General features: G+C 53.0%; 2 protein-coding genes across 3 annotated transcripts; one reads left to right on the forward strand and one right to left on the reverse strand.

Moving 5' to 3' along the window:
- Window positions 1-835: 835 nt before the first annotated feature.
- Window positions 836-2,013, forward strand: sox11b (SRY-box transcription factor 11b). Its single transcript, XM_077553621.1, has one exon. The coding sequence runs from the start codon at window positions 1,050-1,052 to the stop codon at window positions 1,767-1,769; it is 720 nt and encodes a 239-aa protein (XP_077409747.1). The 5' UTR covers window positions 836-1,049; the 3' UTR covers window positions 1,770-2,013.
- kidins220b (kinase D-interacting substrate 220b) lies at window positions 2,001-14,977 on the reverse strand. Of its 2 annotated transcripts, XM_077553581.1 has the most exons (28): window positions 14,802-14,977; window positions 13,979-14,134; window positions 13,783-13,881; window positions 13,580-13,678; window positions 13,403-13,501; window positions 13,231-13,329; window positions 13,063-13,161; window positions 12,798-12,995; window positions 12,395-12,493; window positions 12,222-12,320; window positions 12,058-12,156; window positions 11,814-11,991; window positions 11,576-11,740; window positions 11,316-11,495; window positions 11,066-11,231; window positions 10,535-10,686; window positions 10,171-10,460; window positions 9,951-10,091; window positions 8,626-8,958; window positions 8,416-8,560; window positions 8,176-8,338; window positions 7,924-8,102; window positions 7,498-7,736; window positions 7,097-7,228; window positions 5,937-6,074; window positions 5,764-5,862; window positions 5,442-5,690; window positions 2,001-4,684 (listed from the first exon to the last, which is right to left on the reverse strand). In XM_077553581.1, exons 2-28 carry the CDS (start codon window positions 14,108-14,110, stop codon window positions 3,569-3,571), a joined length of 5,187 nt encoding a protein of 1,728 aa, XP_077409707.1. In that variant the 5' UTR covers window positions 14,111-14,134; window positions 14,802-14,977; the 3' UTR covers window positions 2,001-3,568. The 2 variants fall into 2 exon arrangements, with proteins under 2 accessions (XP_077409707.1, XP_077409708.1); XM_077553582.1 differs by lacking the exon at window positions 7,097-7,228.
- Between the last annotated feature and the right edge of the window lie 880 nt (window positions 14,978-15,857).

Genomic DNA, 15,857 nt, shown 5'->3' on the forward strand with positions numbered 1-15,857 from the left:
ATAAGAAAAGGGGCGTCGGGACGCCTCCTTTGTGTTCTACAACCCAAACACAACAATGGAACCTCTTCAGGAGTGACGCAATCCGTCTGTCCTTCCACGATGCTGCGCCACTTCCACATTTTGCACATTTGCAAGTTGGCCCGCTAGAAATCAAATCTCAAAAAAAAAAATGCAAGGAATGTTTGAAGTCATTTGGACTGCATTAGAGGATGTTAAGTACTTTTAATGGTAAATTTGAAAACTCGCAGCACAACCAGAGCGGACTAGTGGTTGGTACGCCTGCATTGCAGTTCTAACATTCTGGGTTTGAATCCCTTCCGTTGCAGGTTGTCCACGTGCTCTCCTGTTTTTTGTTTTGTTTTTACACCCACTCCAAAAACCTATTAATCATTTCGAAGCATTGGTGCACATTGAAATGAGATTAAAATTCAATAAATATATCTAGTAATTGAAAAACGAATGAAGGATAAACACTGAAAGAAAATGGGCCTATGCAATGTACACAAGAACTTTTTTTTTTTAATCATAATTTGAAAAAAAGCAATATTTTATTCGTGGCATATTGGATTTCATATATAAACACACAATTGAAGCAAACTATTTTAAGCACAACGTGTCAGAAACCAACAGCAAACATTTGATAACGTTCATAGAAAACCTTATGGGTGTAAATTTTTCATTCAATTACAGTATTTTGATTTGATTTGGATGACTTTCCATTGAAAAGCGTCGGATAAGCTAGCTGAGTTTTGATTGGCTGCGAAAGCGGCAAAGGCGGGAAGACAAAAACGAACGAGAGCTTAGCCGCGATTGGCCGAGACGGCTAAAAGGCGGGCGACCGTACAGAAAGACGGGCTGCGATTGGCCAACACTCGCGCTGACTACCGGTGCGTTAATAAGTAGACGCCGGCCGGTTCGAGTGCGGCTGCGACCCACAAGCTCCTCGCTCGGTCCGACCGTGCGCCACAACGAACCCGAACCGGAACCGGGCTGGCTGGCTGGCAGCTTGAACAGCGTGGAAGTCGGAGGCGACTTACGGGGCGGCCAGCATGCTTCGGCAGCCGCACGGCGACAAAAGTGCGGCGACGGCTCACATCAAGCGGCCCATGAACGCCTTCATGGTCTGGTCCAAAATGGAGCGCAGAAAGATCATGCAGCAGTCGCCGGAAGTGCACAACGCCGAGATCTCCAAGCGACTCGGGAAGCGATGGAAGTCTTTGGACAAGTCCGAGAAGATTCCGTTCGTCCGCGAGGCCGAGCGGCTCCGCCTGCAGCACATGGCCGACCACCCGGGATACAAGTACCGACCCAAGAAGAAGAGCAAGACTGGCTCCTCGGCCGTCGGCAAGCAGCCCAACCCGAACCCCAACTTGAACCGGCGGCGTTGCTTCGTGCTCAAGCGGGACTTCAGCGACTCGGACGACGACGACGAAGCGGTCGCGGAACCGGATGAAGGTTCGGCTCGGCTCTTCTACACGCGCCAGACTAGCGGAACCTTCTCTCCGGACTCTTCGTCCTCGACCCGGTCGCGCTCCGGGTCTAACTCCTCGTGCTGCGGGGACGACCTGGACCGCGACCTGTTCCCTGTCAGCCCCGCCCCCTCGGAACCGGCAAACCTGAGCCTCTTTCTGGTCGACAGAGACTTGGACAAAGACCCGAGCGGTACCGAGTGGAGCCACAGGTCCCACTTCGAGTTCCCAGACCACTGCACACCCGAACTGAGCCGGATGATAACCGGAGACTTCTCGGACCTTCTCTTCACCTTCTGAGCCGGAAGTGACGAAAAACCTGACTTTGTTTTCCCTTTTCTGGACTTTTTTGGTTTTGTTTTTTTGCTCAGTTTATATAAAAGAAAGAGAGAAAAAAAAAAACAAAAACGTTTTGTATGTTTTGCACGCAGTTTGACTAAAGTGCTGAAACGTTTTGTGTTGGTCATGTGACGAAGTTTGATTTCTGCTCCTGTTTTGTGAAATCTGGAAGGAAACGCGTGACAAAATAAATCGGATGAAACGACATCTCGTTTTTATTTTTTATATGCGTCACATTTGCATGCATTTTTTTCCCTATTTCATACACGTCATCACAATACGTGACGTCATTATGAGCTGGACTAGTTGACATCGAAACATCACGTCAAATCACAGGGGGCGGAGCTAAGGTGAAAGGAACACATTGTCAATCACAAATGTTTTGTAAACATTAAGTTTCAGTACCTTAACTCTTTTTTTTTTTTTTTTTTTTTTTGTTAACATTTTTGAAGAAACATCTAAACGAGCGGTCCCCAAATATTTGTCACGTGAAGCAATCATTTGACGGGCCAAAATATATTCGGGTCATTATTGTGCCATGATTTGAATATTTTTCAAAGTGCATGATATCTTTTTATACGTTTGAAACAAGTCAACAAGTAATTTCGAACATCAAAAGTCGTGGCCAAGAAAGGATTTTCAAAATAAAACTTTTTCCACTCTAACGATCAATCAAATGTTTTCGGTTCAGTCCGGCGCGGTACCAAATGGACGACCGGCAGGCGGGGTCAAGGGTCAGGGGACCGCTAAGCTCAACAACATCAAGTGCACATTTAGTTTAGTTTCCATCTACAAGCACAAACGACAATCGCGAGGTTCGCAAACGTGTGCAAGCAAAACATCCGCAAAGTTAAAAGCAGGGAAATATTTCCAATCGGAAAGCGGCCGTGGAAATCCGTGACAACTGATGACAATCGTAATCCAATTAGTGCTGTCACCATCCGATATTTTTACAATTGATTAATCGGGTTCATTTGAATTTTTCATTCAACAAAGGCATTTCCCCCCAATTACTGTTTTATGAAGCAGGGATTGGTTTTCATTTCGTACTTTGTATTCATATAGTGTTTTAAAAGGGGGGGGGGGTACCGTTTTTCAAATTAAAAGCAGATGTCCGCAAATATCTTAATTTGATTAAACACAGACGATAATCAGTCTCTTTTCAATAAGGATTACAGAAATCAGTCAACAATAATTGTTGATGATGATTTGGACAATTTTAAATAAAAAAAATCCCTCCGAACAATTTCTCGATGATTAAAATATTTGTCGATTCATTTGATCATGGTTTACTTGTCGATTAATTTTGACAGCTCTAAATCAAATGGGAAAATTTCACATTCAAGCATAAACACAATCGTTTGGTTTTTTGATGAGCGGACTTTGCTCACTTGCTCTCCTTTCCCACATGCCAGGGCATCACACTACCCTCATTGCAGAATTTTGGTGTGTTTTTTTGAAGCTCACAAATCAAACGTTGGTTCATAAGCCAAAGCTAAAATGCGATATATATTTTTTCCCCAATCTCAAAATTAGTCCTGTTTTTCCCGGGAAAAAAATTCACTGCAATTATGAGTCAATTATTTGCGGATTGTGACGACTGGAGGTCAGAAGTGCTCTCGGACCCGTCACTTTACGCCAAGCCAACCTTGTGTGTTCTGTTTTTGTTTAAATTCCTGCTTTTGTCCAATGGAAATTCCCCCCCCCCCCTTTTTGTTGGGGGGGGGGCATCTTCTTTGAGGGTCCGACGACGTGACGGCTCACAGGATGCTCTCGCGCTCGTCCCCGAAGACGACGGCGTCGGCCGTCATGCTGCAGACCTCGGGAGGGTCTCCCGGTTTCAGGCCCCTCTTCAGGTGGACCACGCGCACGTTCTCGTTGTCGGGACCGGGCCGGGTGGCGCCGGTGGTGCCGGCCGGCGGGATGATGGCGTCTCCGGCGGGGGAAAGGCGGGCGGTCCGGCGGGGGGGGCCCTCGCCCTGCTGGGCGTTGGCGTTGTTGTTGAGCGTGACGCTGCCGGCCGTGCGGTTGAGGTTCCACGTGTCGGCGGCGGGCCAGGCGTCGTCCGGGCTGCCGATGGACATGCGGTTTTCGCCGGCATCCCCGAGGCCGGCGGGGAGGACTTGCTTGAGGGCGGATTCAGCATTCAGCCGGATCAGGTGCGAGTGTTCCGTCTGCGACAGGTCGGCCTCCTCGTCCTGCAGCGAGTGGTTGGGCGAGCTCTCGTTGGAGCGCACGCCCGAGTCGGACGAGTCCTTCTTGTCCAACGTGGCGTCCGACAGGTAGTCCTTCCCCTTCAGGGCCAGCGAGCAGCCGCCCGCTTTGGCCTCCGCCGCCGCCGCCGCCGCCGCCGCCGCCTTGCCGTCTTTCAGCAGCAGGGCGTCCGACCCCTCGGACTCGTCGTCATCGCTGGTTAGCTTGTGATAGCGCGGACCGCCGGCGCCCGCCTTGGCGCCCGGGAAAAGCCCGCCTCTCTCCGCCGAGGTCTTGCGGACCAGCGGGGACTTGGACGAGCCCTGGTCTCCCTTCTCGTCTTCTTCCGTGATGGGATGCAGCGCTTCGCCACCGTCGCTGTTGTCGGACGGCGCTTTGCCGCCGGCCTTCTTGCCCGGCAAGGCTTTACGTCCGTCCTGCTCCGCGCCGTCCTTGCCGGCCTGGTCCGAAGACGGGGTCATGAAGTGTCCAGGCTGAGGCTGGACCAGTCTGTCGCCTCCGCCGCCGCCGGCGCCGCCGCCCTCCAACTGTGCCATCTGCGCGATGTATTCCTGGTAGGCGCATCGGTACTCGTCCTGCTGCTTGTCGGTGAGTTTGGCGATGTCGTTGCTGGATTCCTGCGAGTTGAGGCTGCTGACGCTGCCGGCCCGCTGGGCGCCGCCCTGCCGCAAACAAACACAAAAGCGAACCGTCACATGGCGGGAAGATGCGTCGCCGACTAACTTGGGCAACGTCGGTCCCACCCATCGCTCCGTTTTTTCAAAAGTTTTGCCGATCAAACGCCGATACTTTCCCCTCATGAAACTGTTCAAATAAGAAATTTCATGAAGGGTAAGATGTCAATAAAAAATAAAATAAAAACAAATGTCAACTCGGTTGTCATTTCTTAAAGCATTAATGCTTATTGACTTTTCAAAATGTATTTTTTATTTTATTTTTGTAATTACCACCATTGCTTTAAATGACCTCTTCAGGTCAGAGGTCGCATCAAAGCCTTCTGTATGCTCCAGCACAGTGGTGTCCAAACTCGGTCCTCGGGGGCCGGTGGTCCTCGGGGGCCGTTAGTCCCGCAGGTTTTGGAGGTTTCCCTGCTCCAACGCACCTGTTTCAATCAACAGGATTGTTATCAGGCTTAGTAGAGCTTGCTGATGAGCTTCAGCTGTGTTGGAGGAGAGAAATATCCAAAACCTGCGGGACTACCGGCCCCCGAGGACCGAGTTTGGACACCACTGCTCTAGCATAAAAAAAAAAACATATAAATACGTCTTTTTTGAGACTTAAAACATTTGAAATTTGGGAGCAAATGAGTTAAAAAAGGCCGATGCAGATATTCATCAAAACGGCCGATATATCGGCGGCAATAATCGGCCTAAATTCATCGGCATCAAAAGAGTTGAACTTCGTGCAGAGTTTCCTGACCATCCATTGGCCGGCGGCGGCGGCGGCGGCGAGCCTGTGCGAGGGCTGCTCGTCCAGGCCGATGGCGCTGAGGTCGTCGAAGCTCAGAGTGAAGCTGTACATGGGGGACACGTCGCTGGGGGCGTGGCCGGGGCGGGGCGGCGCCGAGGCCCGCCGGCTGGCCTCAGGGGGGCCGCCCGCGACGCTGCCTTGCTCGCTGCCGGCCTCCTCGTACAGCACCTGGCTCTCCACCTGACGCATTTCCAGCACCTGCGAGGACAGGAAGTCAGTCCAGCGTTTGGCGGCGGCGTTTGGCGGCGGCGTTTGGCGGCGGCGGGCTCACGCTGGCTCGGAAGAGCTGCCAGTCTCCAAAGTTCATGTTCATCTCCTTCTTCAGCTCGTCCAGGTTGCACTGCGACAGGACTCGTCCGTTCACGTTGGCCTGAAAAGGGCAAAGGTCATCAGGAACATCGGCGGCATGGTATGCGGGCGAGATGAAGATGGGGCGGCGCTCACCTTCCTGATGGTCGCCGTGTACGCCGCCAACATGCCCTGGTCCATGCCCTGGATCTGTCTGACGCGCTCGCACACGCCGTCCGTCGTCATGGCGCTCAGGAGGGTGGGCGGGGTCCCCGACGCCACGGAGGCGGAGCCCTGAGGGTGACGCCACCGTTTGGTGTTGCTCAAAAAATCCTCGACACTTTTTACAGTTTGTGAGCTTTTGAAGGGATTCGAAATCTTTCTGATCATAGACGTGTTCACAGATGCCTCTGTGGTTTCACGTCAGTGCGGCGGCCATATTGGATGTGGCATCGGATGTGACCGATGAAAGTTTTGCGCAAAACTTTAACACCTGTCACTTATTAATTTGGGAAAACGACGTCACTTTGAATCTGATGATTGGAAACTCATCATTAGGGCTGCGTATGGATTCAAATTTTCTCAATTGATTTGATTTCGATTCACAAGAGTTCAGTTCAATTCGATTCAATCTGATGTTGATTCATTCGGGAACATCAATTCTAGGACATGATAAAAAAAACATTCAATATGAATGAAAAATAATCTGAATTGCCATGAAGTGCATCAAGTCGATTCTTTCATAAATATAAGAAAATACTTTTAAATTCACCTCAACTGTAAATTTAACGAAAACTGTAAGATACAGAAAAAAATGGCCTTTAAAATGTTATTTTGTTGTTTAATTCATGGGGGAATTTTTTTTTTTTAAATAATTGATTCATGGTTCTATGAATGGATATCACACTCGAAAAGAAAAATTGGATTCGATATTATTAGATTTTTAAAACCCAGCCCTAAACCTTGGCTGCTTTTGGTATAAGCACCGAACCAACAAGAGAAGGTTCAAGACCAGAAAGTACTCGTCCCCGGAAACAGTTCTTGTCTCAAAATAAGGTCTTATCACCAGAAAGGGTTTTAGTCCCAAAAGAAGCTAGTCGTTCTGAGAGAAGGTTCGAGTCCCGAGGGAAGGTTCGAGTCAGATGATAAATGTTCAAATAATAAAGACGAACCAAACTCATCATCATCATCAGCAGCAGCCCTCAATCCGGCGTCCACGTATGCGCGTGTACGGTTCGAACCCTTGGCACGTGATGTTTGACAAGGACAAAAGCTGGCAAACGCCGTATGATGAGAGCAGACTTGGTGGTACTTACACTGGCGGGGGCGTCGCGGGGGGCCGCGTTCCTAAGGAGCATGCGAGGAAGGAAGTGTGATGGGTAGGCCGCCACCAGGGGGCGTGGCAGATGGTGAAGATGGTGGTGGTGGTGGTGGGGGGGGAAATATGGCTGAGGCACAAAGAAAATCAACACAACGCAAATGAAACGTGACAAACGATGGATGGCAGTCAAATGTCGATTTGGGGCGATGCTGACCAAGGCGACCAAGCCTGGAGGAGGGGGAGGGGCTACTCATGCCAGACGATAACCCCCCCACCCCAAAAAAAATTAATAACAACAACTGATGGAATATAAAGTTGATGATTTCTGGCGAAACGCGGCCTTCACCCCAAAAAAGTATGCTGATTTTGCGGCAGCGCATGCGGCGTGCGACTCACCCTGTTGTAAAAGGGGTGCTGGGGTCCGGCCATGCCGCTGTAGTAGCTGCTGTGAGGCGGCGGCGGCGGCGGCGACACCACCGCCCCCGCCGGCGGGTTGAAAGGTCCGGCGAAGGAGGCGGACGGCGAGCACGCCGACGACACCTGGCTGTACATGGAGGCGGGCCGGGCCTGGACCTCCTGCAGGGTCGGGTAGCCCACCGCGCTCAGGGTCACCTGCTCACGGGCCGCGCGCACGTCTGCGCACAAGACGAGGGAAAAGGAGGTCGACAGGGAAGGAAGAAGGAGACGTCAGGATGTCGAGAAGGCGACAACGATGAAGAAGAAGGACGACTGATGAAGACGTTGAGAAGACGAGAAAAACTGGAAAGGACGAAAGGACGGACATTGAGAAGGAAAATGTGGAGTAGGACGTGACGAAGGTACCGGCGATGATTTCTCGCAGTTTGGGGTCCAGGTTGACGGTGCAGGGCAGGAAGGTGCGAATGTCCCTGGCGGTCAGGACGGGCGTCCGCGAGGACAGGAAGACTTCGAAGGCGCGGACGTCCCCGTCGATCTCCAGCAGCGGCTCCACGTCTTTGGTGGTGGGGATGTTTCTCAGCACCCTGAGCCGGACGCCAAAGGTCAAGGACGTTGACCTCGGGCCTTGGCGAGCGGCCGACCTCGGGTGCGGCTCACCTCTCGTAAACGTTCTTGAGCGTGGCCTGGTCGGGGACGCCGTCGCTCTCGTCCAGGAAGAGGATGAGCCACGAGGTCCGGTAGGGCCACTGCTCCGTCAGGTTGATCCACGACGCCAGCCGGTCCCAGTTGAAGGAGATCTGATTGGCCCTCAGCAGACGACCTGCAAAGCACATGGATTGGTTGCCGGCAGCGCAGTGGGCGTGGTCGGCGCCGGCCGGCGAGCCGTCTGCCGCTGACCCGTGACGGAGACGATGTTGAGGAGTCTCCGCATGCTCTGAGGACTGATGTCGGCGAACCAGTCTTCGGCCACCATCAGCTTGGTCAAGTCGAAGGACATCTGGCGAGTCACCGAACGCTGGACGTGGCGCCGCCGGTACGTGTCCTGCGCACGACCGCCGTCAGTACTTGCACAGGCGTACATTTGGACTCGGGTTTTGCCAAGCTCACCCGCCGGCTGAGGGCGCTCTTGCCGCCGAACTTGGTGAGTTCTCCCAAGCTGTGTTGCGACAACTTCCTGTCCAGCTCCTCGTGCCATCCTCCGCCCTCGGCGGCGTCCCCGTTGGCGGGCGCGCCGGCCGAGGCCCCGCCCATCTTCCTGGCGCCGGACAGGCCTCGACTGTTGAGGAAGACGGGCAGGTGGACGATGTTCCTCATGTAGTCGTGTCCGTTGACGAAGTCGCGCAGGACGCTGTTGAGGTTCTGGTTGATGGCCTTGATGATGATGTGCGGGTCGCTGGCGAAGATGGAGATGAAGGGACCTTTGGAGAACAGGACTCGCACCTGCGGCGGAACGGACCGCATTCAGGACAACATTGAAAAGTGGTGCAAGCGGTCAGAACCGGCTCCACCGTTCAGATTCGCCGATTGGTTCTTGCTGGAAGGAAACCGAACAACGCTAACAAATCATAGCATTAGCAGACTTTTATTTTGAAGCCCACGTTGTGCTGTGATGCTTGACTTCCCTTTGAGACGTTTAGGATTTCTTTATCGGACTTTTGATTGACCTTAAAGTTGCGACCAGCATCAAAACGACGCCGTCCCAAACTCGTATTGAATCGCTCATTTAGGACGCTAAGAAACCGCTCATTAATTACGCCGTCATTGTATGATACGGCAAAAGTCTCCAGGGATCCACAAAGTACTAACCCTGCCACAGTTTGGCTTTAGCCAAGGATGCTAGCTAGCTAGCTCACTAGCAGGTAAACAGGTAGCTAGGCTAGGGAGCTCAAGTTTAACTGTGGCTGGCTTTGTACTTTCTGGGCCTGGATTTGCCACCCCTGGAAGTCTCCGACGTAAGTAGCTACTGGCTAGCATGCGGCTAGCTGTTAGCATTAGCGAGGGTGGGTGCCTGGCTGCTAGCTAGCTGTTAGCATTAGCGAGGGTGGGTGCCTGGCTGCTAGCTAGCTGTTAGCATTAGCGAGGGTGGCTGCTAGCTGTCAGCTGGTGCTTAATTTACTTGGATTCTTTTTCAATATTCTGGACCGAAGCTACTTTGTCATTTAAGGAAGGAAACGCGCCTTCAATTCTTTTAGTTATCAAAAATGATTTATTTCTATAAAACACTTTTTTTCCTTGAAGAAAAAACATTCAACTTAAAATGTTAAACTATTAAGCCATTAATACCTTGTTATGCTATATTAGATATTTAGAATGGATTATTCTTATTTTTTATTTCATGGGAAAATACTTACTATTTCTCTTTTTTTTTCCTGATCTGAAAAATGACGAGTGTCTGAAATGCGCGATCCGAAGCGTGACTTTCGCGATCTCACCGTGTCGAGCATTTGCAGAACTTTGTCCTGCTCGCACGAGTCCAAACTGTCGATGACGACCGCCAACCGGGTCTGATGCCGCGTGAACCCGTCGATGGTTTTGGCCATCTTGGCCATCAGCTCCACTTCGCTCTTCACAACCTGCAAGACACGCCCACTTCCTGCACGTTTGGCCATGTGACGGACGTGGCGCCGAGCGAAGCGGCCAATCGCGTCTGACCTTCATGAATCCTTCGCTCTTGAGCTTGTGCATCTTGTTGGCGGCGCCGTGCAGACGCTTCCGCTGCGAGTTGAGCACCGAGTCGGAGACCCGCCACCACGTGCGGCAGTTGAGCAGGAGGGCCACGCCCACCACGCCGCCCAGCGCCATCAGCACGCCATCGACCGTGCGGTTGTCCCCGCCCACCCGGAAGACGCCCACGAGCGCCACGCCGCTCACCAGGCAGCCCGTCACCAGCGCGAACAGCACGAACGACGGCACGCAGCACGTCTTCTTCCATTTGCTTTTTCCTGAAAGCGCCGGCGACGACTTGATGCGTTTTGTACGGCCACGCCTGCGCGAGCGCCCGCGTGCGTTTCTTTACCTGGCGTCTCGTCCGTCTTGAAGACCCTGAAGAGGCGAGTGGCGAGGAATCCAAACTCCCTCTCGCACGCGTCAGACAGCGTGGCGATCATTTCGGCCATCGACGTCTCGCCGCCGACGCTCGACAGTCGATTGTAATCGGTGAACAGAAACCTGCGGCGCGCCGTGGCATGGCGGCGCCATCAAATCATGACAGCGTCAGCTTTTTGTCTCTAGGCCCCGCCCCAAGAACGGCCATGTTGGACAAAACATTAGGTACACCCCAGATTCTCCTTCCTCAATGTCGCTCGCCACCTCGCAAGTCCGTAGTCACAAAATGGCCGCGGGAATTTTCTCATTATTATTATTGTAGTTATTATAATAAATATAATAATAATATAATATAATAAAACAGGAGCATATCGAGACAAACTAACGCGATGTTGAGATTCAACCTCAAAAATGTTGTTGGCTACATTTATGTTTTTGTTTTTGTATGCAGGCCTGGCCTGTCCGACCTCGGGTCAAAGGTCATCCCGGCCGGGCCGCTCACCTGACAGGTAGCGCTCGGGCGCTCTGCTCCGGCAGCTCCGGCGGGTTGACGAACACGAGCTTGAGGAGGAGCTCCAAGTAGCCGATGTGGCGAGCCAGGCGGTTGCTGAGGAGCCACGCCCAGTTCCAGTTGTCGCCCTCGCGCCGGCCCCCGAAGTAGACCACCACTGCGGACCGCAAGGAAGAAGGCCGAAATAGTGCGGCGGTCAGCGGCGGTCCGCGGCGGCGGCCGCGATGACGGCGGCACCCACCGAAGAAGATGTAGAGCAGCGCCAGCAGGCTGAGCGAGACGGCCACCGCCAGCTTGGGGTCCAAAGTGAAGCCCAGCGCCAGCGCCACCACGCCGCACAGGAGGAGAGACAAGATGGCCGCCAGCCACGACGGGCCCAACAGCGGCTCCATCTGCTGGCCCGCGAACGTTTTCATCTCGTCTGAACGGAACACACACGCATGTCCTACAACGGGCGGCGAGCGCGTGCGTGCGTGCGTGCGTGCGTGCGTGCGCGCTCACCCTCGAGCTTCTTGAGCAGGAAAGACTTGCCGCTGCCCCACTGCGCGTAGAGACCCACGCAGATGGGGGGCTGCATGGTGGGCTCGCTCAGGATGTCGGCCAGCGCCGAGCTGTACAGGTCGTAGCCCAGCATGTCGCCGTCGGACTCGCTGGGGGACAGGTGACCTGCAGGAGGGGGCGGGACACGGTAAGCGGGCGTTCGCCAACGCCGCTCTCGCCGCCGCCGCCGGGCACGCACGTGCGCCGAAGATCTGCGTGAGGATGCTCTTCTGGTGGCTGCAGTCGATGTTGTACGGCGTCTCGCCCGCCTTGTTGGGCCGGTACAGGAGGCGGCCATCTTTGGGGTTCCTCAGGAGCAGCTCGGCCAGGCAGCGGCTGCGCCCGCGGATGCCGATGTGCAGGGGCGTGTCTCCTCTCTGCACAGATGTGCACGTGTCACCGTGTGTGTGTGTTTGCACACGTCAGTGCGCGCGTCGTCCCACCTTGTCGACGGCCGACACTTTGGCGCCTTTGTCCAGCAGCAGCTCCACGACCTCGATGCTCCTCATCTTGGTGGCTTTGATGAGCGGCGTCTCGCCGTCCTGAAACGGGAAGCGGAAGGCGTCGCCGTGACTTCCGGTCGGCGCGTCCGGCGACCGCCGCTCACCTTTGTGCACGTCTCCGTGTCCGGGTTGCACTGCAGGATGTCGCGCACCATCGTGGCGTTGCCCTTCTCCACCGCCCAGTACAGCGCCGTCTTACTCTCCTGGATGCATCGTCATCATCGTCATCGTCATCGTCATCATCATCTTGTCGTCCGTCCCAATGGCGGTCGCTCACCTGTCCGCGTATGTCGATGTCGGCGTATTTGTGCAGCAGCGCTCTGACGATCTCCACGTGCCCCCCCCTCACCGCCCCAATCAGAACCGTGTCGCCGCTCTGCGCCAAAACAGGAGTTTGGCAATCTCGCCATCGACCCAAACAAAACCAATGACACTCGTTGCGCTACGTAGCCTCCGTTAGCTAAATGCTAACACGCAGTTTGAAACCAGCTTTCTGCTGGCACAAGCAAAGACTTTTCATGTTTATTTACGGATGTGCACATTTTTCATCATCTTCAAAATAATTTTTATTTTTTTTAATGAATCCATTAATCTGTTGATTGTTTTGTCAATGAATTAAAATTTGAAAACATGTTTTCATTTGTACGCGTCACGGCGACGGCGGCGTGCGAGCGCCTCACCCGGTCGGGAATGTTGACGTATGTGCCGGCGTCGAGGAGGTCCTGCACGATCTCCGTGTAACCTTCCTTGGCGGCGATCATCAGCGCCGTGTTGCCGTCTTTGTCGGTCATGTTGACGTTGGGGTTGCGCTTGAGCAGCTCCTTCACCACGTCCGCGAAGCCGCCCTTCACCGCCACGATCAGCGCCGTCATGGAGTTCTGCCGGGAGGCGCCCCGTCAGTCGGGCACGCTGCGAAAGGCGGAGTTTGCCGGCACCCGCGCTTACCGCCCCGTCCTGGTCCACGTCGGCGCCGTTCTCCAGCAGGTGCAGGACGCACTGGAAATGACCTTTCCTCGATGCCCAGATAAGCGACGTGGTCCCGTACTAGCGCACGCAAACGTACGCATCGTCACACAAGCCGCACGCCGTTTTGTCAAACTTTGGTGTTGTCACCTTATCCGAGCAGTTGACTTTGGCGCCGCCGTCCAACAAGAGCTTAACGACCTCGGCGTGACCTCGCCCTGACGCCCAGATGATGGGATACACGCTGTACTGCGGGGGGGAAGCACATGACGCCATAGTCAGCGGTTTGCGGAGGTCTCAACGGCGCCCCCCGCTGGCATACCTGTCCGGTGGTGTTGGGGTTGGCGCCGTGCTCCAGCAGCACCTGGGTGACCTCCACGCGACCCTTATACGCCGCCCACATGAGCGCCGTCCATCCTCCCTGACGCACAAACGCCACATTCTCATGACATCACGCCGCCGCCACCTGATTGGTTGACGGGACGGACGTGAAACGCACCACGTCGCGATGCTCGATGTAGGCGCTGTTGTCCAGAAGCTCCTTCACGACCTCCACGTGACCTTCCTTGGCGGCTGAGATCAGAGCCGACCAGCAGTCCTGAGCACGCACACGCACAAACACACATCCTCATCGGCACTTGTTGCCTGGCAACCGCGCTGCTCCCCAAGCCGCCGCCCCTCCCCCGCGTCCCTTTTGCTCACCACATCATCCAGGTTGACGTTGGCTCCTCGCCGGATGAGCTCCTGCACGATTTCCAAGCTGCCTTGCTCGGCGGCCAGCATCAGCGGCGTCTGCCCATTCTGAACGCCGCATGACAAAACAGACGAGATTTAGAGTGGGGAGCTACAAAGTTGCTCAAATTGCCCGGAAATCCTCAGGACCGATGCTAGCACGTACGTCGCTGCGTCCGTCCACTTCCTTGAAGCGGTCCAGATGGTCTCGCAGCGCCGTCAGGTTCTCCTCCTCCACGTGACCAAACAGCTTCTGGATCGCCATCGTGGTCATCTTGATGGATGTGGTGGTGTCCATCTTGGCGGTTTCTCACAGCGCCTCCTGTGCACGCGCGCAGGCGCAAACGCACAAAACAGGCCGTGAGTGCGCCCGCTGCAGGCGCACCTGAAACGCACACGCACGCAAGGTGGCCTGCAGGGGGCGCGCTAGTGATGCCGTCATGCACCTGTCACCGCAGCACTTCCAAAAAAATAATAAACATTATACTCAATATACAAACGGGTAAAAACAATCGAATGGATCTATTATTGAAACACGTTTTGTAACATAAAATGACGGCCGTTTGCCGAATATGAAAAACGGCCGTGTTGTTACCATGGCAACACGGCCGCCAGCCATAGCGCAAACGTCACGTTACGTAAAACGATAAATATGATTACAATACAACATAATGAATATGATGCTGCGAGTCAAATTCACTCGATTTACTTGCACGTCGAGATGAAATTAAATTGAGCATTTTTGCAACAAAAATGACGTCCGTGAACGCGATCGACGTCGTCGTATAACCTTCGAGCTCATCGTGACATTGACAAAGAATGACATCGACGCTTAAACGTTGCAGTAATTAAACAAACAGACGAAGGTAAATACAAATATTGCCGTCAAAACACATTTTGTCGACGTCGTGAAGTGATTATAACCGGCTAATCAATCGAAACGTTTCAAGGATGCTTGGTGGCCGTTCAACGCGACAACAAATGTTTACCGGGAGAATCACGTCGTTCGGGTCCGAGTGGTCTTGAGAGTGCTTCTAGCTGGCGGTTGTGCGGGTTGTCGGAGTGTTTTTGTGAATTTGTGTCGGATGTCAGCCGAAGCTCATCTCATTCTTCATCCCAAACAACAGCAGCAGCCATCTTGATCAATACTAGCCTGCCGCACGGCAATCTCCGGTAATGACACGCACTTTCCCGCTTTTGCTTGACAAAATAAGAGCTCACACACTACATGTCGTTCGACAAGATAAAAAACGAGATATTACCTTTATTAATCGTATCCACCACGCGTCTATCATTGATCTGCGTACTGATTTGAACATTTTCTGAATGTCTTCTGGTCTCAGTCTGGTCACCTGGCACAAGGTGGGTATTTTAGTTTGAAAGAGTGTTGTGTTTTTTTCACGGTATCATGACGAACTTGACAAAAGACTAGGATGATGGAATGCAGGTGAAGAAAAACAGCAACATAAATGTACGAAATGTCGAAGTAACCCTACCAAACATTTGATTATAATTGACGTACTTATGTTTGAACTAAATGAGAGCGCTAGCCGAGGAGGAAGAAATCCCCAGATGGCAAACCACTGCAATGCGGCTCTGAATGCAGGCGTTGGGGACGGAGGGGCGTTGATCATGTGGAGAAAACCATTTGCAAGTGTTAATGATGTTGACGTGTGACTCGTTGAGACTGAGCACAAATGAAATCACACACGAAAGCCTTCGAGGTGCTCTCTGCACAGGCCCGGACTGGCACAGAGGGACTACCGGGAAATTTCCCGCTTGGCCGCCAGAGGGTGCCGTTTATTTCGGACCGCGAGTTCCTTTCAAAAGTCGCAATTAAAGTGATTTTGGGAGACCCAGACAGACCCAGAGTGACTAACTTGGAGTGGCCTGCATTTTCCCGCTTAGTCGGACAGAATTATGGACCTTTTGACCGCTATTTTGTGCCGAATGGATCATACGCATTTTTGAAGAAAAGAGTAACACAGAAAAGGCAATATTAATGTTACATTATAAGTATAATTTAGTTTTTTTAAAAACCTTTC

The sequence above is a fragment of the Vanacampus margaritifer genome, chromosome 19 (genome assembly GCF_051991255.1).
Source record: "Vanacampus margaritifer isolate UIUO_Vmar chromosome 19, RoL_Vmar_1.0, whole genome shotgun sequence".
NCBI classification, from domain to species: Eukaryota; Metazoa; Chordata; class Actinopteri; order Syngnathiformes; family Syngnathidae; genus Vanacampus; species Vanacampus margaritifer.